This window comes from Sander lucioperca, chromosome 6, assembly GCF_008315115.2.
Source record: "Sander lucioperca isolate FBNREF2018 chromosome 6, SLUC_FBN_1.2, whole genome shotgun sequence".
Lineage (NCBI taxonomy): Eukaryota > Metazoa > Chordata > Actinopteri > Perciformes > Percidae > Sander > Sander lucioperca.
Window position 1 is genome coordinate 31,630,609 of NC_050178.1, and position 26,909 is coordinate 31,657,517.

Here is a 26,909-nt window from a genome sequence, read left to right on the forward strand (position 1 = left end):
GTGATCAGTATGTGATGACTATCATTGGCTCAAAATGTCCAAATGACTTCAATGCCTCCTTACTACATATATTATATATTGAATCTTCTGATTCCAGCTGTCAATTCCATCTGCACACTATCTTCCACTGCACATATAAGCATTTGTAACCTCCAGGCTGCACTACTTCAATGAGATTCTTTATATCACGTAGATTAATCCATCAACACATCCACCAAACATACATTTAGCTTGAATACTTCTTTGTTTACTTAATTTATATTACTTTTATCACCCCCCCTTTGTAGTCTTGTTTTCACAGTTTGCTCTGTTTTTATTTTAAAGCACTGAAAATGCTATGCATACATATACTATAGAGATTCACTGATGATTTTTTTAATTTCTGGAGAAAATAGTCAAATTAAACATCACACCTTTACTCAAACTGTCAATTTCCTGAGAATGGCAATTGCTCCAATCATTTAACAAATTATTGATTACTTAGAGTTACAACAAAGTCTCTTATGATTCTGATTCTGTTAGCTATAATGCACCTCTAGCTCCAGCACATTGCAGCTCCTTGTCACTTATTCACAACAATGACTTTAATTCTAATCCTGTAGATTCAGCCATTTCACGGAATTCTGTGAGATCAGGTTGGTAGATTTGTATTGAATAAAGACAGGAACAGGTTAAACACACACATATTGACAACATGCCTCTTCACACCAGATTTTTGCCTCATCACATTTTCTGTTTTAGCATCTTCGAAGCAGAAATCAGCAAAGAAACTACATTGCTTGTCATTGTGATGATGGAGCAGGCGCCCGTTCATCTAATAATAGACAGCAGACAGTCTCCTCTGAGACAATTATCTGACAGATGTGGTGTGATTGTGTGAATGGGGGATCTATTGTATGCTCTACTGTCAAAGAGTTTTTGTTTTGTTCATTACAGTCGTATGACACCATGCAAGAGATGAAACACACCCACAGTTTCAAAATAATTGTTTTTATTTTCTCCATCAGCCATGGATACCAGCACGTGGCCTCCACGTCACACATCAGCACCTCGGACAGCAGCCTGCCTGCTGTGGATGGAGCTCATCTTCTCAGCTGCAGGAGGATGTTTTTACTGGAAAACTGCGGTCTGTAACTGTAGGTATAAAGACGTGTGGGGTTATTTTTGAGCTGGCGTGCATGAAAAACAACTGAAAATCAAGTTTTAACATCCTGGAGATCCTGGACACGTGCCTGCAGCCTGCCATGTGAAGTGACATTTTATTGTCCTTCATTCTGATTCACAAGGCCTTGATTTAATTTGGTAAACATTTAATGATGATGTGCGGTTGTTTTTTTTAACAACCCGAAAGGGACGGTTGCAGTCTGCGGTCTGTTTGCAGGAATCCATATCAGCGCGGAGAACTGTGAGTGCAAGTTGTCGGGAAATGGGTTTTTTTTATGGTTCATCAGATGTTCTATTTTCGTATACATTTATAACATGCAACGCTGCTGGATTGTAACTTTGTAACCGGGTTTCGGACCGGCTTTAGGAGTGAAGGCGTGGGACGAAACCCGCTTGATCTAAAGAGAAAAAAGGCTACAGCGAAGAAGAAGAAGAGACCAGAGGAAATAGTGGTGAATTGAAGGATGCGACTGCGAGACAACAAATGATGCACGCGTGTCACCTGTAATTTCGCGTGTAATTTCATTTCCCCTGTAGGTAAATGTAACCCAAATATAATTCGGCTTGGATAGTTGTTAATATAATTTGGTATCAACCCCCTCACACACCCGATCGCTGCTTTTCCGCCTGAAGAAGAATAGACACCAAGCTTTTGTCCTCCTCTTTTGTCCTCTGCTGATTTTAAAAACACCAAGAGGAACACACTGGGATAGCCTATACAACCGGATTGAAAATCTAGGCAAGGCAAGATGATATGAGGTTGGACCCTTCTGACTTTAATGTGGGTGCTTCACAGGTCGTGGCTTTCAGCCTCTATTGGCTCTATCCATGAGAAATAATGCTTCCCTATTGGCTGGATTGCGGTGCACATGCTATAACAACAGGATATGCAAAGAGCTATGGGCTGATCTAATAGCCTATCATGTTTCCCGCATGCTTTTTTTGACCGAAATCTATATTTTCTTTTATTGGATGTCAACTGCCTACTTGAATCAAATGGTTTGGATTCCATAATAATAATAATAATAACAACATTCATAATAATTAATAATGGACCTGCCACAGTCAAGCTGACGGCTGTTTTATCTCACAAAGCAGTTGTGCCTGTGTAGTAAAGCTGCTGAAGAATGTTTAAGTATGGGATCCGTATGTTTTTCAATGAACTCAAAGTGTTGTTACTGATGCGCTCTGGATCAAGCAGGAGGACTGACACGGGCACAGACCCGGACACGCAGACCAGGATGCGAGGGCTCGCTATAGGAGGCTGTGGTTGGCCGCCGTTGAACTGCTCTCACCGGGATGATGAGGATGAATATTATGGCTCTGACTCCCGGCCACGCAGCCTGGCATTGGAGGAAACAGAAGAAGAGAAACACAAGGGAGGAGGCCTGGACACCGCTTCCCTCCCGAGTCTCTCAGAGAGCGGGATGCGATCACCGCAGTGCCGGATATGCTTCCAGGGGCCGGAGAAGGTATAGTTAAATAAGCTATTACTGTGGGTTGCTGCGCTTTAACAAGACGGTCAGCTACTCGGTAGGATCCTGCTGGTGGCCATGAGCAAACCTCCAAGTTTGCCTGCAGGAAACTCCAGGAGCCTGTAGGAACCTGCACTCCAGCAGCAGGTATTCTTGCTGGTTCATGGGGCCTCAAAGCACGTGACTCCTCTGAGGAAGTTGAAGTTGAAGTTGAAATGTCTTTAATGTCCCCAAGGGGCAATCTGGTTCACAACAGGTAGCCAACACATACACATTCGCACAAAACACATAAAAACATGAGATAATAAATAGATAAGAGCATAAATACACATGTAGCTACACTATACTTAAATAAATGAAAAAATATGTGCTGTGACATGGGCAGGGATGGCAGATGACCTATAGTCTAAACCCAACAGCTGATGGTACAAATGATCTCAGGTATCTGTTAGACCTGGCACGTTTTCGGAAGGTATACCTCCTTCCTGATGGTGGCAAAACTGTAGTAGTAGTGTAGTGGGTGAGTGATGTTAGCCAAAATGGCCATTACCCTCTGTGTGGCTCTGGCCTCATACACATACCCAATGCTGTTGAGGTCAGTGCCAATTATTTTCCGACATATTTTTACAGTTTTTCCCAGTCTGTTTTTGTTGATTTTGAGACTTCAAGTCAGTTCAGGTCACAAGGACATGTTCCCTACTCCACTGCTGTTTGAGAACTCAAGAATCCATAGAAATGCCTGCTATCATGAAAATCTTTCAGGAAAACAAACCCAGTAGGCAACTCTCAGAAAAGCACAATACATCAAAATACATTCAAAGTTTACCCATTTAAGAATATTTTGCAAAATATTTGTACATTATACAAATAACGGCTTGGTGCACCCTTTTAGAGTCCAGAACCAGTTTTTCAGCATTAAAGGGATAGGTCTACTCCGAAGACAGATTAAAAAAAAAAAACATCAACATTTAAGCAGCAGAGGTTGAGATAGGCTATTTTAACTTCAAGTGTGAGTCAAGCTTAAAGGAACACGCCGGTTCATTGGGACTTTAGCTTATTCACCGTAACCCCCAGAGTTAGACAATTCGTAACATACCCTTCTCATCTCCGTGTGTGTTGTAACTCTGTCTGACGCCCCCAGCGCTAGCTAAGCCTAGCACAGATCCTGGAGGTAACCGGTTCCAACTAGCCTACTGCTCCGAATAAGTGACAAAATAACATAATTTTCTTATTTACATGTTGTGATTTGTATAGTCACAGAGTGTACAAATAACAAGGTCATATGAGACACATCCGTCTTCTAACCGTATACATACTGGGAACTATATTCTCAGAAAGGCAAAGCACTGCTACTTCTGCTACTTGGGCGGAGTGATTTGCTAGCAGCACCTGAAGCCCTGTGGTGAGGAGCAGAGAGTTCGCCTGGAGTTTGCTCAGAGTTGGAGTAATAGAGTCCACAATTAGTAGATAGTAAAAGCATAGTGACCTTGTTATTTGTACACCCTGTGACTATACAAATCACAACATGTAAACAGGAACATGTTGGTGTTATTTTGTCACTTATTCGGAGCAGTAGGCTAATTGGAAGCGGTTACCTCCAGGATCTGTGCTAAACTTAGCTAGCGCTGGGGGCGTCAGACAGAGTTACAACACGCACAGAAATGAGAAGTGTATGTATCGACTTGTCTAACTCTGGGGGATACAGTGAATAAGCTAAAGTCCCAGTAAGTCGGCGTGTTCCTTTAAAAAAAGGATCCTACATTTCCCATAATGCAACTCATTAGCATCTTTTTATAAACCTCCCTACTTTGTCAACTTTGTCCATGTCAGTTTGTAGCGCAGGTTCTCCGTTATAAATGTGTAGTCTCCAAGGTGGAACTGAGATAATCCAGATGACATCACTATGACATCATCAGGGTTATTTTCTCTGATTTGACTAAGCTCCTCCAGAGCTACAGAAGACTATTATACGATTAGCAGAGTAGTGGTCCTCATAAGAAGTAAACTGATATTTGTGTGGAGTGCCCTTTTAAGCTATTTAGTTGTGCAAACAATTCCGTTTTAAAAACTCATTATGCACCAAACTCTTTCAGATATCTGTAATTGTGCATTAAGTCTGCTCCGTAAAAGTCTAGAATGACTGAGACTAAAAATAAGAAATTAATCTATCAACAGTCAGCTGAAAATAACAGTGGACAGACGAAGGGCATCAGTTAGGCTGGAGAGAAGCAGGACGAGCTTTATATTTACTATGTGAACCAGTGAAGTCCTCACAGTAATAAATTCAGATTCTGATGCACAATCAGAATCAGATTTATTACCAAAGTAAGTTTTCACTTGCAAGGAATTAGCCTTGGTGTATTTGGTGCACACAATAAATTAATTAAAGATAATAAACAATAAAGTAAAGTACTGCTACAGTCGAGAACATAAATACAGAATATATATACTGTGTTACAATAAAAATTATGTAAAAAACACTATATACATGTATATGCAATATTAGAAAGGAAAAGATGGAGGGCTGTACGTTTGTTTGTGCAGGGTGTGCAAAAATATTGATCATGGAATGTGCAAAGGTTCACGTTATATTTACTGTATATAACGTTACATTAGGCTCTTGCAGCATTAGGATATTTAAAAAAAGCAATTAATTCAGAGAATGTTTCCATAACATAAAATAAATGTATACTCATCATAGTTCAGGGGGATTTGAGCGAGGAAGGCCGTATAAGTTCAATAACTAAGGTAATAGAGGGATCAAACCTTTGATCATTTCTTTAGGCTGCAGGAAGGTTACACGAAGTACAGCTCAAGTGTCTTCCACTCACATTAAGGAGTACAGAGAGGGTGGACGCACAGAAAGTTAAAACATTTTTTAAAAGCTTATGTCATTGTTATCCGAGACATGGAGGTCTGCGCCTTTAAAATGTAACGTATGAAACCAACCTTGAAGAGACAGACTTTGCTAGAGGTCTCAGAAAGTTTCTGTTTCCCCTCCAGATATCCAACTAATTAAAGACCTAGCACATCACCTGGAGTCAGACAGAAAATAAAGTGAGATGTGCGTGAGTGTTGTCAGTCCGAGGGCCTTAGGGAGTCTCGTACTGACAACAAAAAGCTGCACCAGATGTCCTGTGATTTCTTTTGAGGCCACAGAAAAGTGACACGTGAGAAGCAAACTGTACCAGATGAAGGCGTTAAGCAGCAGATAGTAAATTGTATCACAACCAGTAAACCCTATACTCTCACTTTATTACATTGTGAGTCATGTTCCAAATATCTGGTTAGATGATATCCTCTGCATATACAGTGTCAACCACTGACATTTTCCTTTCAAGTCAGCACATACATAAATATTTGTGAAAAGAGTTTGTGATGCTTAAAACATCTTTATAATAATAAGCGCACTCGCTTTTATGTCCTAATTATTCATAATTAAATGGGGGATCAACTGCCGAAAGCTTTTCTTAGGAATTCTGACCCATGATTTCTGTAAAGTTAGGAGCTGATCACTGCTCCAAAAATATCATCCCAAATGTTTATCTGGACTGAGATGTTGTGACTGGGCAAGCTGATGAATTCATGCAACTGTTATAGAGACGTTGGACAGTTGAAGATATCACATCCTATGGCTCTGTACACTACTGAAGGAGACACATTGACACTGGGAGGTTACCTGAACAGTCACAGTATGATGCATACATATGAATGACAGAGAAATTAACATAAGGTAAGATTAGCCTTTATTGTCTCCATTAGGAGAAATTTGTCTTGGGCATTTGAGAGAACGCGGGTGGCGTAGCAGCTCACAGCCTACAGTATATACACACACATATAGCTGTATACACGTACAATTAATCTTAAGGTAACATTCAGTAATACACACACAGATCCATATACACCAGAACCTACACACAAAGAATATTGCATGATGTCCTCCACCGAGATATTGCACATTCCCATAAAAGAAAAAATGGAGAGAGCCACTAGTTATTTTGTTCATATGTTCCATATTATGCACCAAGCAGAGCACATTTGTATGAGAGAGTTGCTTTTAGAGTTATAGTATTCCATAATTGGTCAAATATGCCCTATAAAGCAAACCAAGGTCACGCAGTCTCAGAAAATTGTGGTTAAAAAGTGCAGCTCTGGTTTGTTCCAATGAACTCAAAACAACCATAAAAATAGCAGTCAGTTGGCAATAAAAGTGAACGTAACGGGGATGTTAGATTCAGAGACAACGAACCAGGAAAAGTCAGAAAGGAAAAACATTCCTGGACCTGTGGATAGTAGAAATGAGATGAGTTAGCTTCATCACACTTTACACTGTAAGACAAAAATCCATAGAAACACGGATAATGTCCTGGCAGAAAATTACCAGTAACTTTTCCGTTAAGTTTACGGACATTTCTGTTAATCCAAAAACGGGAAATTCTGTAGATTTACAGTGTATCCTGTGTAACTTTTAACGGACATTTCTGTTAATCCAAAACAAACAAAAAATACGGAAAAAACCCTGTGAAAAATCATCACAGAAGTTTCCTTCATATTAACACAGTATATTAGCTGTATTTCTACGGACCTTTTTTTAACAGTGAACCTGTAACAAGACCAGACCCAGTTTTGACTATTGAAGATGTTACAGTCATTAAAGACCAGCAAACCTAGGAAGATGTAGGAACTCAACAGAAACCTGATTAAATATACAAAAACCTGGAAGGCATAGGGATGTTATCCTCACAGGATTCATGGCAGTACAGTTAACAAAGCTTTAATGCCAATACTCTTAAAGTGACAGAATTACAGGGTACAAGAAAGATGCATATATTGAAGGTGATGTGATATTGTTGCCCTTATTACTTAATAGTTAATGTGACTTTGAAACCCTTTCTCTAATTGACAAATATTATGAAACAACATTGGAGACAGGATTGCACTTATAAATAAATTAGACAGATAGACTAATCATGTTCAACAATACCGAAAATGTGTTGGGAAAGAAAGAAAACACTAACAAAATACAAGTTACATTCAAGTATAGTTTCATATTGATTATATGTGTTGCCGCTTGCTTCAAGCTATTTTTATCTATCTTTTTTTAAATCCCTTTGCCAGCTTCATGACAGGAACAACTTACAATACTGAATACAATACCCTCAAATAACACTGTACCTTCAGTAGATAAAATGTGACATTAACATTGTCCAGGCTGGGGAAGCAAGTTGTTCTATTCATGATAAAAAATCTTTATCTTTATTTTTACTGTCATCTCCATCAAATCAAATCTTGTAACAGGCAAATTCAATAACAGCTTTAACTAACATCCAGCGGCCTCTGCTGAATGCTGTGTGTCCCATGCAGCTGCTTTTTGTGTCCTGCAGGGGGAGTTGTTGAGCCCTTGTCGCTGTGCTGGCTCTGTGCGCTGTACTCACCAGTCCTGCCTTATCCGCTGGATCAGTGAGAGAGGCTCCTGGAGCTGTGAGATCTGCTACTTCAAGTACCAGGTTTTGGCCATCAGCACCAAGAACCCACTGCAGGTACAGTCACTCTCTCAGAAAGCTGTACTTACTTTCTTAGTCTCTGTCACCTTTAATGTATACACATTCATACAGGGGTATAATCATTTAAAGGAGCTATATGAATAAAATCTTTGACATTAGACTGCCAGCCTACAGTGTATGGCAGAAAGCCAAGTGCAAACTTTACGTTGCCAGATTTGAGTGAATGATTGGCAGAAAAGCATGGTAATCAATTTAGCGGTTTAGCATTGATCATACGGTGAATGTAATGGCATACAATAGAAGCCATGCAGTGTTTACATTACCAACACCACACATTTTGGACTGATTGTGTTCAGTCAACATGCACTGATTCCTAACAGGAAGCACATTGCTGTTGGCAGATAAAAACCGAGTATCTCAATTTTCACCGAGCTATTTATACTGGGGGATGAATGGAGAAGAAGAAAGTGATGAGGACTTGTAGGAAGATGCCAAGAACCAATTAATGAGACAGTGCACATTTCAAATAGTTGGCACATACATTAACACACATTAACCAAAATGTGTGGCGCACAGACAGTACGTAAACAGACAGTATCACCAAATGTTGCCAGCCTCTGAATGCTGGAACAGAGATATTATCAGATGAAAGCTTGTTCCCTCAGTTGCTTGTCTTGCTATAGACAATGCCGGCAAATGGTTTAATTCAATCAGGAACTTGAATATAGGTTGAAGCCTGAGCAGCAGAGGTTCAGTGATGTGCTGACTGTGTGTCTGTGATGATGTGTGACTTTTAGCAGCCCTGCAGTGACTCACATATAACATAGCACTGTAGTTACATCACTTTGAAGATGTAGTGCTTCACAATCAGAAACCAAGAGGGAATTGGGTCAATCAAGAATTTGTCTCACTGAAGTCGGTCATAAGTAATCCACATTGTCAAATAATGTCTGAAACTGAGGCAAACCTTGCATTATTACAGTATCTCATATATAATCATTTTAAAACTTACATCTACAGTTCAGGGTTTCAGTCCATGTTTGCGTCTTACTCTGTCTTTTCTAGTGGCAGGCCATCTCTCTGACTGTGATTGAGAAGGTGCAGATTGCAGCCATTATCCTGGGCTCTATGTTCCTGATCGCCAGTATCTCCTGGTTAGTGTGGTCCTCTCTCAGCCCTTCAGCCAAATGGCAGCGTCAGGACCTTCTCTTCCAGATATGCTACGGCATGTACGGCTTCATGGATATAGTTTGTATAGGTAAGAGACACAGATATTTATTTCACAGGCGGTTGGTGTAAATATTAACACGTTTTTACAATTCAACAAGTTGTTTTGACAAATTGTGTTTATTTTACACGTCCATAATTTCCTAATAATTTTCCATAAAGAACTATGTAATTTAGATACTATTTATCATGAATATGGAGACAGTGTTAAATGATATATTTCACTTAATTCATTCCAATGAATTGCTATCTAGAACATATTTTAGTCAGTGCATCAGTGCAGCTGAAACTGAGGCGAACCCTGCATTATTACAGTATCTCATATAGAATCATTTTAAAATTTGCATTTACAGTTCAGGGTTTCAGTCCGTTTTTGCGTCTTACTCTGTCTTTCCTAGTGTAGAAAAGCATGAAAAAAGCTGAGCATGAAAAAATTTGTCTACAGGCAAGCATACAATTAAACATGTCAAATAATAAATAAGTATTTACTTAAGTAAGTACTTACGTTTAAATAGAGCAGTTTTTTCAATGGAAATCCTGTTTTCCCTATAATTAGTACTAAATTACATAGTTACTTGGGGAAACCATTAGAAAATTAGAGACCTGTAAATAAAGCGTTGGCAATCTGGCTTTCAATTAACACGTCTTTCACTCCCCTTATTAACAAGACATGTTAATGGCTCTGTGGCTTCGGCATGCTAACATGGTCACAATGTTCACATGTTAAGCAGGTATATATATTGCCTACTGTATGTTTACCATGTTTACCATATTAGTTTAGCATTTTAACATGCTAACATTTGAGTACAGCCAAGGCTGATGGGAATGTCATTAGTTTTGCAGGTATATGATTATAGACCAAAGTATCTGAGAAAGATCAATTTTGTCCTGAAGATGGCGCTGCATGAAAAGTCAGTGGATCACCAAAATAATAACAATTCATGCAGAGGGGAAACCCCATGGCAATCATTCCAACAGTATAGACATTTCACTCAAAACCCCAACTCATGGCAGCGCCAGAGGAAAAGTCAGGAGATCACCAAAGTTAGGCTTCATGGGCATCATGAATATCTTTACCAAATTTCAGAACAATCTATTTAATAGTTCTCAAGACATATTATTAAAAAGCCAAAAATGTCACTGTGCAGTTGGTGCTATAGAATAAAAGCCAGGTGATCACAAAGTCAGTAGGACTCATCCTCAGGAAGCCATGAATGTCTGTACAATATTCCATGGCAATCCATCCAAATAGTTGTTGAGATGTTGCTATCCTTATCTCTTACTTTTGTATTTATAACTCAGGGACTGCAAAGCACAATATAGATAGTTTACACATACAATACAGCAATTGAGTGAGTCCATTCATGTGCATATCTGTTTATTAAATAAAACATTTGTGTTGCAGGAGTGTATTTGTTGCATTCTTTCTCTGCCTCTCTTTTCTCTCTTGGGAAGGGATTTTCATTGACGTGTGGTTCTCACCAAACATCAGTCCAAAATACCCACAAACAAGTCTAGTATATAAATCTTTTTATTTTTGAGAACTTCTTATTCACTCTGTACCTTCTGTACCTTTTAGTACTTACTGATTCTTATTGAACAAACAACTGTTTGTCTATATGTAACCCTGCTTCCTGCCCCTGACCTCCCCCACCCTTTGTCTATTATGCCCAGGCCTTATAATCCATGAAGGATCGTCTGTTTACCGGATCTTTAAGCGCTGGCAAGCAGTGAACCAACAGTGGAAAGTGCTGAATTATGAGAAAGCAAAGGACTTAGGTGACCCCATCAGTTCCAGCATTAAAGGTCGTGTTGAGAGGAACTCAGACAGCGGACGGAGGGCAAGTCGACCTGTCAGGACTATTCTTAACCACCACTGTGGCTATACCATTTTGCACATCCTCAGCCAGTTAAGACCCAACAGCCTGCGCAGAGCCAACCATGAGGTGGTCATGAGGGTGACCACTGTATGAGGCTGGGTTATACAGACAAAAGTGCTACGATGTTTAAGGAGGAGATCAAAGTGTTGATTTGGATTTTATTAAAGAATCCTGATCTGCCACATAAACACTGCCCTTAACTTCTAGGCTCACATTTTGCTTGCAGAATCTCCCTGAGCTCAAAGTGGACAACAAGAAATATTTCTGAGATTTCGACAAAGGGAGAACGTTGCAGTTTTATCCGAGTTTTTAAACTGCAAAAGCAGGACTAATGAGAAAAAGCTATTAGCCATTTTTACCACCATGACTAATGGTACAAAATGTCATTGAAATTTTTTGATTTGTTTTGCTTTCTAATAAAATTAATATCAAGTTTTATTTGGATTTTGCTCTATAATAGATAGTTTGACACTGAAAATAATTGGACTCCTACTCATGTGACCACCATAACAATGGCCCCAGACCCCCTCATTTTTTAAATGTATTCCTGAAGGTCTGCCATGATCTGATGATGTTTTTTCACTCCAAGCAGCATTGATGAATCAAACATTAAAAAGCCAAATACAACTTTGAGACACAACAAAATTGCTTAAAATATACATTAAAGTACAATTCATGTTTTTAATAAAGACAACTTGGTAGGAAAACTTGTGTGTTTTGTCTATTTTTTAGGCAACAAGATGGATCTGAGAACAAAAACTCTTGGTATGATTTGACTTTCCTGTTGGGATTACCCAAATCTCAGATTATTAACACACACACACACACACACACACACACACCCTGGGTTTGTCTCTCTTCAATGTCAACTATCAAACAAAGAAAGAATTTTAAAAGAATCTGGGAAAAGCCTGAATGAAAATCCATTCACATCCGTTAGTCTAAAAAAATTATAAATCTCATAACTACGGATAGAGAGAGATGAAGAGATAGAGCTCTGTTTACAGCAGACAGTCTTCTGTGCATCTATGGATGTTAACAAATCTCTCATGAAGCCTTACAGCAGGAGGGAGCTATAATGTGTCACCCCCTACTTGACAGACTGAACTGAGAAGGATATCAGAGTTGACTCAGAGGACACCCAGAGGGAACAGCAGCATTTAATTTTAATAGACAACAGTGAACATTATAAAAGTGAAAAGTATACATGGGCCACTGAGTGGCTTCAGCAGGTAGGCTATTAAGAGTCCTTTGCTTATATTTGCTATATTCCCTAAACTCTGCGTTCTTGATGTGTAACTGTGGGGGGGGGCTTCAGTTTCTATTGGAAACCATTTATTTTATCTACAGAAACATAGTAAAACACACACAACTTTACTCTTTTGGGGTTCACAGACAAGTGTCCCAAGTACAACAAAAGCAGAATGAATGACCAACTTAAATTATACGTATCAACAATGATATTACTATTAACAAAATGTCTAATTGTAAGTGATAGTAGATAGAAAACAACCACATATAACTCTGCATTATTATAAAATATAAATATGTAGACATATTATATTATATATACACGTATTATATATTATAAAATAATAATGTGGACTTTCAACTAAAAATATCACATGTTAATACCAAATGCTTCACAGCTTCAGTGTTTACTTAGTCTATTAAAGTAGAACTCAGCTACAGTTTTGAGGTACTTGTATTTTACTTAACCATTTGCATTTTATTGTGTGTTCTGTTCATTTAAGAGACAAATTATGTACTTTTCCACTCCAATAGGTCTACCTTTATCTAATGGCTACAGTTTTACTTTGCAGATTAAGATTTTACATGCTAAACATTTGGTGATTTTTGGTGATTTGATTTGCACCTTATCAATTAAATTACCCACTAGTAATGTAGTTAAAGTAAGCTAAATTAGCTCCACCTTGACCACCTACACAGCAGTTACAACCTTGGGGTCATGACCCCAAAATGAGCTGCAAGATTGAAGTTGCTCAAAATTAGGGTTTATTTTGCAGACTTTTCACTAATCCTGCTTTTTTTCCTTGGGAAATATTATATATTTATATATATATTGAGGTATCTACTACTACTACTACTACTACTACTACTAGGCTACTGAAATTAAACAATCCGAAAATGGGAAATTACTATTAAGCTGATCACAACTCATACAATAACCTGTGATAAGATGTCACCTGTAGATATGGCGATAGAGGACAGAACCCTTTAGTGGTAACACTTTACAATAAATTAGGCTACACAAAAAAATAGGTAGTTAATGATAAGTTACTGTTTTTGAAAGTGTAACGAATGATTAGTTACTGTTTTTCAGAATCAGTTACTCTTTCAAAAAACAGTACTAGGCCTACCTTCTGAAAAACAGTAACTACCCTTCTGAAAAACAGTAACTAGCCTACCTTTGTGAAAAACAGTAACTACCCTTCTGAAAAACAGTAAGTAAAATGTATGTTGGTCGGACTACACGTTTAAGCCAGTAGCTAGCTTGTTTAGCCCTAGCTAGTTGAGTTAGCCCATGGGTTAGCCGGATAGATACCAAACCTGGCAACCCTGAAAAGACGCCTGCTGATGACGTAAAATCTCCGCGACTCATAACCGCTGGTAAACTAACTAGAAACAAACGTGACTCTCTGGAATCGTCTGTTTGCTTAATAATTAGTTGACAGAGTGAACATTGTCGGGATTAACGTCTCTCTTTTAATCCAACATGAGTTCGTCAATGCCGCAGAAGCGTTACTACAGACAGCGAGCCCATTCAAACCCGATGGCTTACCACACGTTTGATTAGTGAGTGATGAACATGTGTCTGAGTGTAAAACCTGCACCACATACTGCTCATGTAACGTTCTGTCTGTACCTGCTAAAGCTATAACTGTCAGCTCCTGCTGTGTATTTTATACATTGAAGAAAGTCAAGTAACTTAGCTGCTCACTAACTCTGGTGGTATGTGGCCATGCAAAAAGTGCCTTGGATTGGAGGTATTTGTCTGAGATGTCTGCCTCCGCCACAATACAATGTCCCTTAACGTTAGTAGCTAACAACAGTGTTATTTAACAGAAGTTTAAAAAGTAATCCGTACCATCTCTTTTCAAAAACACTATCCCTGTTACACTGCGAGCTGTTTTCACGAATCGTCACTACAAAATAACTCAGTTGAAATCCCCCTCTTTCCTCCTCAGCCCTGTGTGTCCTGAGGAGATGGACTGGTCCAAACTGTATGCAGACTTCTTCACTGGCAACCCCTCTGAGAAAGAGACCCCCCGAGTTGAGTTTGCAGACATTGGATGTGGATATGGGGGTCTTTTAGGTAGTTATGTCACTGATCTGACCACCTACAGCTTTCAAAGATCACCGTTTTGCTCTGTATTGACCTCATGTCCCCTTCTCTTGTGTCTCTGTGCGTCTTCACTCAGTGGAGTTATCTCCACTTTTCCCGGACAAGCTAATCCTGGGCCTGGAGATCCGAGTGAAAGTGTCAGATTATGTTCAGGATCGTATTCGGTGCCTGCGTGCCTCGGAACCAGGAAGCTACCAGAACATCGCCTGCATTCGCAGCAATGCGATGAAGTACCTCCCCAACTTCTTTTCTAAAGGACAGGTAGGTTTGCATCTGTGTGTCTGCTGCTGAGTGATGACAGAAGGAGACATTTTTGGTCCTGGGAGGTTGCAGTTTTGCCCTCCTGACAGCAGCCATTCACTGCTCTTTCCTACATAAAATGACCCCGTTCAGACACAGTATTTTTAGCCCAGCTGTGAATACAGTTTCAATTAAGAAATAATTCAAATTAAAATATAGAAAGTGTTTGCCTTCACTTTGCATTCATTCGATATTCATTTTAAAAATATTAAGTTTGTGTTACTGTACATTCTTTTTAGAATTGTTTTTCCGACTGACACACATTCCTACAGTTCTATTTAAGTAATAAAATGGAATTTTTTGGTTTTGGAAGAAAACACTTGATTTCCAACACATTTGACATTTTCATTAGAATATAATATATTTGTACATTAGTTTTTAACAATTTGTGCTACTGTACAATTTGTTCGTTTTTTTGCAACCAGAAGACTTTTCTGCATTTAAAGTCTTCCCTTCTTTTTTTTTGTCCTGCTCCCCACATGCGCCACCCAACTCAATATGGCCTTGACGCACCACCATTTAAAGTCTCTGTACCCCTTGAATCTCATCAATTAAAGCTATCGTGCATAATTTCTGTCGCCCCCATGAGGAATTCTAAGTAATGACAACAAAACTGTCGGTGTGTCCACATGATACAAATTACATGATGGACTCTTCAGAAAAGGTCATTATCTTCACTCGAGTTTCTGCGCGCGAAAGTCACCGGACGACACAATCTTCTGAACATAGCCATACTGAGAAATACAGAGAGAGTTTTGTGGAGCTGATAGTCTTAATTGGCTTTGGAGAAAATCATTTGGCAATGGATTTAATATAACGGACGTTCATTAATATTTAAAAAGTTACGCACTAAAGCTTTAACTAAAGCAACATAATTTTCTCACAGTTGCTTGTCCTTACCTACAGTTTAATAATAGCTCATTAATTTAGAACACCTGCTTCATAGGTGTCCGGTTATAGAGTCCGGTTACTTAAAGCTACATTGTGTAAGAATTTCTCCCATCTAGCAGTGAAATTATATATGACAAACAACTGAATATTACTTTCTCACTACTAAAATACTACTATTAGTGCTAAAATATAGTAAAATGACTTCACACCATGATCGCCTTAGATCTAACCAAACAAACTGATCTGTGAACTGTATATTGCAACTGTAGCCTTGCAAATGAACCAGAAAATACACTAAGAGGTAAGTTGTATAAAACATTTAAGAAGGTTGACTGACTTTAAATGCAGCATATTGTCTTAGATTCTATGCACCCATTCATGTTTTCATCCATGTTCTGAATTCTTTTTGGTGTTAATAGTTATGCCAAAACCAAAGTTGAACCAAAAAGTAATGCACACTGTCGATCACTTGTGTTCACTTTATTTACAAGGTTTTAGTCGTCAGACCTTCATGAGGCCATGAAATCCAGGAGTTGAATTTAAGTGTGCAATATTTTTTTGTTGATCCAACCCATCAGTCTATAAGCAAGAACGTACAGTATGTGTTACCTGAGGAGAGTTAACAGTTAAAAGGCAGAATGTTTTAACATAATTGCGATGGATCGCAGCACAGTAATATTGGGCTCTTACTGTAGCCAATATTATAGCACCACTTGCCCATCTGCACACCATCTCTGTGTTACCCCGAACAAATACCACGGGCAGAGTTGAAGCTGGCCTTTTGTTCTATAACAGTGTACCCGACGTGGACTGTAATAACCTGAAATTAAGGCTGACAGTCTGTTCTGGCGCTGCCAAGGTAATAAGACGTTGCACGTTTCTGACTACAAATAATTACTTTCTTTATGTTCAACATATGGACTGAATGAATTTATAAAGATTTCTCATTAAATCCAGGATTTCACAACAATGGGGTCATTGACTGACACGCAAGGCATCGCACCAGCTGAGTATAGAGCAGTGCAAGACGCCATTTATCCGTTCCCATTAGCTGCGGTAATCTATGACTTGTTGAAAGTCGCATTAGATTATACAGTGGGCTTAGTGTACCAATTTAGGTACCCTGGGTAAAAAAACGTCACCTTAAATGCCCTGAGCGAGTATAAACTAAGAAATGAACATAGGGGAGTAATTGCTGTAACGCTGGCATATTTAAGGAATAATAATGATATACACTCACCGGCCACTTTATTAGGTACACCTGTTCAACTGCTCGTTAACGCAAATATATAATCAGCCAATCCCTTAGCGGCAACTCAATGCATTAAGGCATGTAGACATGGTCAAGACGATCTGCTGATGTTCATACCAAGCGTCAGAATGAAAGGTGATTTATTATTTTTGGTGCCAGACGAGCTGGTTTGAGTATTTCAGAAACTGCTCATCTACTGGGATTTTTACGCACAACAATCTGTAGGGTTCACAGAGACTGGTCCGAAAAAGAGAAAATATCCAGTGAGCCTAGTTCTCTGGGCGCAAATGCCTTGTTGATGGCAGAAGTCAGAGGAGGATCATCTCAAACTGGTTTCTTGAACATGACAATTAATTCACTGTACTCAAATGGCCTCCACAGTCACCAGATCTCAATCCTATAGAGCACCTTTGCGATGTGGTGAAACATAATATTCGCATGTGTAGCCAACAAATCTGCAGCAACTGCATGATGCTATCATGTCGATATGGACCAAAATCTCTGAGGACTGTCTCCAGCACCTTGTAGAATATATACAGGTGCTGGTCATATAATTAATTATTAACTTCATGAAAAAGTTGATTTATTTCAGTAATTCCATTCAAAAAGTGAAACATTCATTCCACACAGACTGATATATTTCAAGCGTTTATTTCTTTTCATTTTGATGATTATAACTGACAACTAATGAAAACCCCAAATTCAGTATCTCAGAAAATTAGAATATTGTGAAAAGGTTCAATATTGAAGACACCTGGTGCCACACTCTAATCAGCTAATTAACTCAAAACACCTGCAAAGGCCTTTAAACGGTCTCTCAGTCTAGTTCTGTAGGCTACACCATCATGGGGAAGACCGCTGACTTGACAGCTGTCCAAAAGACGACCATTGACACCTTGCACAAGGAGGGCAAGACACAAAAGGTCATTGCATTGCAAGAGGCTGGCTGTTCACAGAGCTCAGTGTCCAAGCCCATTAATAGAGAGGCGAAGGGAAGGAAAAGATGTGGTAGAAAAAAGTGTACAAGCAATAGGGATAACCGCACCCTGGAGAGGATTGTGAAACAAAACCCATTTAAAAATGTGGGGGAGATTCCCAAAGAGTGGACTGCAGCTGGAGTCAGTGCTTCAAGAACCACCACGCACAGACGTATGCAAGACGTGGGTTTCAGCTGTCGCATTCCTTGTGTCAAGCCACTCCTGAACAAGACGCAGCGTCAGAAGCGTCTCGCCTGGGCTAAAGACAAAAAGGACTGGACTGCTGCTGAGTGGTCCAAAGTTATGTTCTCTGATGAAAGTAAATTTTGCATTTCCTTTGGAAATCAAGGTCCCAGAGTCTGGAGGAAGAGAGGAGAGGCACAGAATCCACGTTGCTTGAAGTCCAGTGTAAAGTTTCCACAGTCAGTGATGGTTTGGGGTGCCATGTCATCTGCTGGTGTTGGTCCACTGTGTTTTCTGAGGTCCAAGGTCAACGCAGCCGTCTACCAGGAAGTTTTAGAGCACTTCATGCTTCCTGCTGCTGACCAACTTTATGGAGATGCAGATTTCATTTTCCAACAGGACTTGGCACCTACACACAGTGCCAAAGCTACCAGTACCTGGTTTAAGGACCATGGTATCCCTGTTCTTAATTGGCCAGCAAACTGGCCTGACCTTAACCCTATAGAAACTCTATGGGGTATTGTGAAGAGGAAGATGCGATATGCCAGACCCAACAATGCAGAAGAGCTGAAGGCCACTATCGGAGCAACCTGGGCTCTCATCACACCTGAGCAGTGCCACAGACTGATCGACTCCATGCCACGCCGCATTGCTGCAGTAATTCAGGCAAAAGGAGCCCCAACTAAGTATTGAGTGCTGTACATGCTCATACTTTTTATGTTCATACTTTTCAGTTGGCCAACATTTCTAAAAATCCTTTTTTTGTATTGGTCTTAAGTAATATTCTAATTTTCTGAGATACTGAATTTGGGGTTTTCATTAGTTGTCAGTTATAATCATCAAAATTAAAAGAAATAAACACTTGAAATATATCAGTCTGTGTGGAATGAATGTATACATTATACAAGTTTCACGTTTTGAATGGAATTACTGAAATAAATCAACTTTTTCATGATATTCTAATTATATGACCAGCACCTGTATATGCCATGAAGAATTAAGCTGAGACTGGAAATGTTTCAGAGGAACTCTGCCTGGTGTTGAAAGAGATGTGCATTCGCATTAAGGTGCTTTTTTCTTTTGCAGACTGTGGTACTCCCTTCAGCTCCCTCAAAACTTGCATCTCTTTACTCACATTAATTGACCAGGGATGAACCTATTTCTAGCTGCAGCTTGCCTTAGTATTAATTGTAGTACTTTGTATTCCTCGCTTGTGATTAGAACAAAACTGTCAAAAAATAAGACGACCACCCAAACTAGTGCTAAAAATCTAGTTCCAATCCTTCTTCCATGCACGATGTGTTTAAAATGTTGAAAAAGCACATTCTAAAATTGTTAGTTTTTTTCTTCTTAGTATGTTTTGTAACCCAAAATGTGTTAAGGTTTTTCCATCTTTCATCATCACCATAGCGTCCCCTGAGGCTGCAGCAGTCCCTGGTGATTATCCCGACATCTTCATACCTGACATTGTTTATTTGAGCTAATAAAAAGTTACTGGAATGGTTTTTAATGTATCAATCAATGGAGCCTTCACTTGTCAAAGACAGAGACATGGGGAACTTTATGGGGGGGGGGGGGGAAATCAAGAAGGGAAATTCCAGTTTGGGGAAACACCTGAAGAGAATCAGGGCATAAGTGTGGTACTAGACATGGCCGAAGGACTGAAAGGTCATAAAATGAAGTGATAATTTTTTCACATTGTATGCCCTGAGTGAGGAACTGCTGAAAAGGAAGCTTACCATGTTGAGGACAGTAAGAAAGCCTTTTAAAAACACCAAAAAGATCTCTCTTTTTTTCCCCAATTTTAGGTCAGTCAGTGAGATTTTATGGTGATTTGCGTATTTTTTTCATAGGGAGGGGTTAGGTTTTATCTAAAGGGGTATTTAAGTAGTCAACAAGTATTCATAAATGACCTGATTGGGTAATCATTTTAATTACAATCATTTTCTGGAGGTTTAAATTACTGGGGTCTGATTGACCCCAAGGAAAAAAAGATGTTTTTGAAGATAACAGGAGGGTTAAATTGAGATGACAATAATCAGTCCCACACTGAGTTTCTTTTTCAAAAATGTTCAATTTCAAAATGTATTAAACAGGAAAGGATTAAAAAGTAACATTTTTGTTTCAGTTTAAAAACGGGCCTGACTCAGTTTAAAAACTGGTTTCCAGCAGGTTCCTGTTCTTCAGCGACACGGAACATAGGACACAGTTACGGCACATGAAGACAAAAACACATGTACAGGACATTAGCATGGGCTAGACAGATACAGACAACTAAAACAACACAGACAGTGCCAACAAGACTTGGACAATACATGAACAATCAGTGAGTGCAAGTGTTGAGAAGGTACAGTTTGTATGCCTTTTTGAAAAATGTGATGGATGATAGTGTTCTGATGTGATGAGGAATGTCTATGTGTGAATGTATGAAAAAAGGATTTCTGACCATAGTTGTTTTTGTATGGGGGGGACTAGAATGAGTGCCTGTGAGACTGACCTAGTGAGGCGTACTGGTCTCATATTGTGTGTCGGGAGAATTGCAGCAAGTGTTGGTGAAGTGCTATTTTGAATCTGAAAATAAAATGTAATAGCGTGGCTGTTTTATGTAGTTCTGGTAAGTCAGAGCGTGTGAGTGCAATGCAATGGTGAGACCACTTTGGAAGATTACTGTGGATCTTGAGAGCTCGATTGTATAGTCGCGCTATTGGTTCAGTAATTTCCTTAGTAGAGAGGTACAAATAAATTGTTCTATTTTTATCTTATGTGTGGGAATGAGTAATGACAATGAGATTTTTTTATTCTGTGCTAATGTTACTTTTTTTTGTCTTCAGCTCAGTAAGATGTTCTTCCTCTTCCCTGACCCTCACTTTAAGAAGACCAAGCACAAGTGGAGGATTATTAGTCCCACGTTGTTGGCAGAGTACGCCTACACGCTGAGAGTCGGGGTATGTACATAAGTAAGACTTGTTTCAGCTAGTGCTGAAACGATTAGTCAATCAGCAGAAATTTAATTTGCAGTCATTTTTGATGAATTGTCTTTATCAAGCACAGATTCCAAGAACAACATTCACTGGTTTCAGCTTCTCAAATATGAGGATGTCACATTGTATTTTTTTTTAGACTGTTTAATGATTGACAGATTTATTAATAATGTAAATAGTTATAAGTTGTAGCCATTGTTTCAGCCAAGGTCGTCAGTGTTCAGTGTTTTTGTGCTCTGAATCATTTTGTTAAATTGAAGATGCACAGATTTAAACTCCAAAATGTAGTTAAAACTTGCCATTTAAACAGTTCAGCCAAAATACAGAAAAAAACACACTTACCCTCTGTAGTATTTCTCCATTGTCAACAAACAATACATTGGGTCCATCTCTTGTACTTCCCTACACTATTGGTGGCACGCGGCCACAAGCCCACTCATTTCCACTGAAGACTTAAGTGATTAAAAACAGGTCACAAATATGTAATTTTTAATGGTTAAATGATTTACTAAAAACACTGTAGTTTTTAGAAAATGTAACTCAAACAGTAGTAAGTAGTGCATTTGTTGGGGACTAATTTCAGCCGCGGACTAATAGACATTTGGTGCTCCAGTGAGATTATATAGCAGCACGATGGTGTGTGTGGGATCCTTTTTTTGTAAAATAAAAAATTCCCATGTGCATCGTAATAAAAGAAAATGTCTGCCAGTGTAACAGTAAGAGCTCATTGATGTGTTTTTATTCATTTTGGGCAACAATGGAACAATGGCACAGAGGAATAAGATATATCAGGCTTTGGCTACACAGACGAACCAATTGCTTGTTTTGGGTTTTTAATGGGATTTGTTGATGATAAAAAAAGAGTAGTATCCCTAGCTTTATGCTTTAAGAAACCGTAGTTTCAGGTTTATTATTGGAGGTTTTTAAATATCCACAACTGAGACTTTTACCACCACCCCAACACAATGACGGAGAATTGGATTTAATTCATAGGCTTATTACCACTAAAAACCAACTAATTGTTGATCAACTAATTACCACTCTCCCCATCATTTTATCAACTGATTGCAGTGTGCAGAAATCCATGAATTCAATGAAATAAAATTGAGCAAGCAGTGTGGCCTGCAGCTTGTTGACATCTGAACACACCCTGCTTCTGCCTGTCAGAGCGACACTCCATTAAGACATGAGTGCTGCTGGAGGTTGTTGGGAACAATGGAAGGCTTGTCTAAATTTTGTGTGTGTGTGTGTGTGTGTGTGTGTGTGTGTGTGTGTGTTACATTGGCACACAGCCATGACTGTGATGGTGGGTGGGGAAGCTGTCAAGAAAATGCTCATTATAGAGGGCAGTTTCATACTAAAATTGACCTCTATTAAAATAATTGGTTTATTAGAGAATATCTTTTCAATCAGACTACATCTGAAACAGTAAACAGGTGTGATCAACACAGTCTCTGATCCTGCCTTCTCTGAAACAAACCCATATGTGCAGATATGCACGTGAAAATTCTGTGTTCTACGAAATCCTTGTTCTGGTAATGTTATCTGTCCAGCCTCCAAAGTCAACTACAGTGACATAGGTGATTAACCTCTCTGCTGTCTGTAGGTTATTTTTATCTTTTTTTTTTTAACACGGACTATTGGTCTCCAAAGGTGATGAAACAACTGATGCTGAAATGTTGGACAATGTTTAAAAGGAAAGATTTATTTTATTTTTTTTTACGATAAAGGCCATGAGTTTATTTTGTGATCGATAAATGGGTGCGTGTTTATCCACCAGTGAAGCTTGGTCAATGTATTTTTCCCAGAACTGTGGTAATAACCCAGCTGTGTTTGTCTGGACATATCAGGGTTTGGTGTATACCATCACAGATGTGGAGGAAGTGCACCTCTGGATGGTGAAGCACTTCACTGAACATCCGCTGTTTACGCGCGTCTCTGATGAAGAACTGGTACGTTGATGTGGAGCTTTTCATCCCTGTGTTTCCAAGTCATCTGCTTATTGAAGGAAAAGAGGTCAAACTCATGATCTGAAATTCTTTAAATGATGAATGTTTTTTTCTCACTGAGTTGGATAACAAAACTAATATAACTCATGTCTGTGCACTAAATATGAAGCCAAGCTACAGCCAGCAGCCGATTAGCCTAGCTGATGCTTCATTTACACAATGTCATAAAACTGTTAAGAACCGAAAAACGTTCTTGTTTTTCCAACTTGGGAACGCTTTATTCCAAGATGTCTAGCCCCATTTTTAACCTCGAAGTCACGACAGATAAATGGCCTCAATTAGCTACTTTTGTTGTGTTACACATTTATGCCGGTTTGTTAACAAATTAAAGCAGACACTAACAAATCGTGTACAACTTCGAAATTTTGGGAAATGTGTTTATTTGCGTTTTTGCAAATGACAAGATCGATACCACTGTCCTGTACAGACATGAGAGCAATCTTTTCATCGAACTGTCGGCTAGAAAGCAAAGAAGCGTATTTCCCAAACTGTTGTACTATTCCTTTAAGAAAGTTAGTAATGTTAACATCAATGCATAATTAATACATTAAAGCCAGAATAGTGGGCAAAACAAAATAAGGCAAGTTTCTTGCTTTTTTTTTTTTTTCTACACATAACTCAAATTACTCCAATAATAAACATTATGGTGATGATGATTTTAAGGTTAATGCACAGTGTGAATAAACTCTGTCACAAACGAAAGTTTACGTGAGCTTATCTGCCACTGCATCCCTTTTGACATAATTGTGTTTGATCTTATTTTGACAGGTTGGTGATGTCATCATAAATCGTTTGGGTACCTGTACAGAGGAAGGAAAGAAAGTGCAGAGAAGTGGAGGGAAGAATTTCCTCGCAGTTTTCCGGAGGATCGAGGATTCAAACTAAGACCAAACACTTTGGACATGCAATGAACTGAAATAATGGTCTTATGCAGTCCTCTCTTCTTGGACGATAATGCTGCTCTGTGGATCAGGAGGCTGTGGCTTGTCTCTCTCCCCCCCCCCCCCCCCCTCCTCCCAGCACATAAGTGATGGTGTGATGATTTTTTTTCTGGCATTATTTGACAACCATTTACATTATTACCCAATAGTGGATTTGTCTTTGAGTTTTTTCACGTGATTTTATATATTTTATTCCTTAGCTCACAAAAGACAGCACAAGGGAAGTAGTGTAAATCATAAATGCATCTCTATTCAGACTAGACTCGTTAAGCATTTTGTATCTCTTTTTTAAACTTATTTTTTAATGATTCAGTTTCACGCCGGTTTCTTTTGCCAAACTCCAAAGTGCTGTAACAATTTCCTGTAAAGCTATAGATTCTTTTAGTAAAACCAAAAATCTGTATTGGGTTTGGTTCATTGTAGTGATGATTAGCACATTGTCTGGAAACAGTGTAGAGAGCAGGTGGAATGAAAATTTGAAAGTTGTTGTTTTACCTTGTTTTGGGGCCTTTCTCACAAAAGGATTTAAAGGACCAACTTTTACTTTACTCAATATTCTAGATTTGAAGGGGACTTTAGGTTTTACCGCTTAAAACCATTTAAAATGACCAAAAAATTCAACTGATGTTATGACTGTTGGCTTCACAATGTTATTTCGCAGTATTGACGGCTAAATCTAAAATGGATTACCACACCATCATGTTTCAAATCTTTTCGGCTTTTTTGAGGAAGCAGTTTAAAGAACTTGTTTACTTAAAGCTTGAGTGCGTAACCTTTTGATATTAATGAACGCGGTCACGAAAGGCTGTGTCATGTGGACGCGCTGACAGTTTTGTTGTCATTACTTAGAATTCCTCATGGGGGCGGCAGAAACTACGCACTATAGCTTTAATACTCGTGCTTGATTACCAGAGGTTTTCGCCAATGTATAGTTTAAATTGAATCCATTGATCTAAATCCACAAATTGACCACAGCTGCTGTTGCTCCTACAGTACATGTCATATGATTACCAAAACAAACCCATTATAGTATCAACTGGACGTGCTGCCGAGGATCTTTGTGAAGTCCAAATCAAAGAAGTCTAACAGAAACGGTGGTTTTCTGTGCTCATTTTTTGATTTTAGCTGTATATGACAGATTGGTGTTCTTGTTTGCCAGGAGCCTGGAAACAGAACAGTGCAGGTTTGAAGCCCTTTTTGCTGCTGCAGGGGGTGGTGATTAAGAACAGGACAGCACATGCCTCAGTGATAGAAACCCAGACACTGGGAAACTTTAGATGAATTGAAGCACTCATAAACCTAAAGAAATGTATAATCATACTAGAAAAGGTTTTACTTTTGTATCCTCTGCTCAGATTATTGGTATTCTGGCAATAGTCGGCCATATTTGACAGCACATTTTCCGAAACATACAGTGTACTAATCAGCATTTATGAATTTAGTTATTTTTTTCTCAACTTTTGCTGCACATTGACCCAAATTTAGATTGCTTTCAGTATTTAGAGATAGCTGATCTTCAAACAACATCTGTGAATATGCAGTGGGCTCACAGAATGTTTGATGGGTAACTTGCACATTTGTGAAGGCACCGTTAAAAAGGTACATACAGGTTTTGGAGCAACATATGCTGCCATCCAATCAACGTCTTTTTAAGGGATGTCCCTGCTTATTTCAGCAAGACAATGCCATGCCACATTCTGCACGTGTTACAAGAGCGTGGCTTCGTAGAAAAAGAGTGCGGGTAGTAGACTGGCCTGTCTGCAGTCCAAACCTGTCTCCCATTGAAAATGTGTGGCATATTATCCATCCACTCATCCATTGTCGTCCGCTTATCCGGGGTCGGGTCGCGGGGGCAGCAGCACCAGCAGGGGACCCCAAACTTCCCTTTCCCGAGCCACATTAACCAGCTTCGACTGGGGAATCCCAAGGCATTCCCAGGCCAGGGTGGAAATATAGTCCCTCCACCTAGTCCTGGGTCTTCCCCGAGCTGGATGTGCCTGGAACATCTCCCTAGGGAGGCACCCAGGGGGCAACCTTACCAGATGCTCAAACCACCTCAACTGGCTCTTTTCGACACAAAGGAGCAGCGACTCTACTCCGAGTTCCTCACGGACGACTGAGCATCTCACCCTATCTCTAAAGGAGATGCCAGCCACCCTCCTGAGGAAACCCATTTTGGTTGCTTGTACCCTGGATCTCGTTCTTCGGTCATGACCCAACATTCATGACCATAGGTGAGAGTAGGAACGAAAATTCCACCTACAAAGCTTCAACGAAATTCAGTTCCCAAATGCTTATTGAGTGTTGTTCAAGGAAAGGTGATGTAACAGTTGGAAACATGCCCCTGTCCCAGCTTTTTTGGAACGTGTTGCAGGCATCCAATTCAAAATGAGTGAATATTTGCAAAAACAATAAAGTTTATCAGTTTCAACATGAAATGTCTTGCATTTGTAGTGTATTCAATTGAATATAGATTGAAAAGGATTTGTAAATCATCATATTCTGTTTTTATTTACGTTTTACATTTACTGCACCTCTGCTGCCTGGTTGCCCAACTACCTCAAGCTCAGCCTTAAGCCAACGTAGCTGCTGTACTCACAGAAAAAAAAACAGAAAATCCTGACTTGTTTCTTAGCACAGGATTAACAACTGTGGTGAGATTCTACACAGCCACATCACAGCCAATCTGCATACTGCATGCTTGGAGCATCAAATCCTTCCTCAATTGGGATTCTCAGGTCTGGACTAATGAGAAACT

General features: G+C 39.2%; 2 protein-coding genes across 3 annotated transcripts; both read left to right on the plus strand.

Moving 5' to 3' along the window:
- Positions 1-1,399: 1,399 nt before the first annotated feature.
- LOC116066208 (E3 ubiquitin-protein ligase MARCHF9-like) lies at positions 1,400-11,605 on the plus strand. The gene is made up of 4 exons (XM_031322143.1): positions 1,400-2,636; positions 8,024-8,179; positions 9,209-9,401; positions 11,045-11,605. The coding sequence occupies exons 1-4, from the start codon at positions 2,292-2,294 to the stop codon at positions 11,341-11,343; spliced, it is 993 nt and encodes a 330-aa protein (XP_031178003.1). The 5' UTR covers positions 1,400-2,291; the 3' UTR covers positions 11,344-11,605.
- A 2,228-nt stretch (positions 11,606-13,833) lies between these two features.
- Positions 13,834-24,554, plus strand: mettl1 (methyltransferase like 1). Of its 2 annotated transcripts, none has more exons than XM_031322178.2 (6): positions 13,834-14,067; positions 14,460-14,587; positions 14,694-14,878; positions 21,052-21,165; positions 23,052-23,153; positions 23,979-24,554. In XM_031322178.2, exons 1-6 carry the CDS (start codon positions 13,988-13,990, stop codon positions 24,093-24,095), a joined length of 726 nt encoding a protein of 241 aa, XP_031178038.1. In that variant the 5' UTR covers positions 13,834-13,987; the 3' UTR covers positions 24,096-24,554. The 2 variants fall into 2 exon arrangements, with proteins under 2 accessions (XP_031178038.1, XP_031178047.1); XM_031322187.2 differs by having other exon boundaries at positions 13,842-13,881.
- The last annotated feature ends 2,355 nt before the right edge of the window (positions 24,555-26,909 follow it).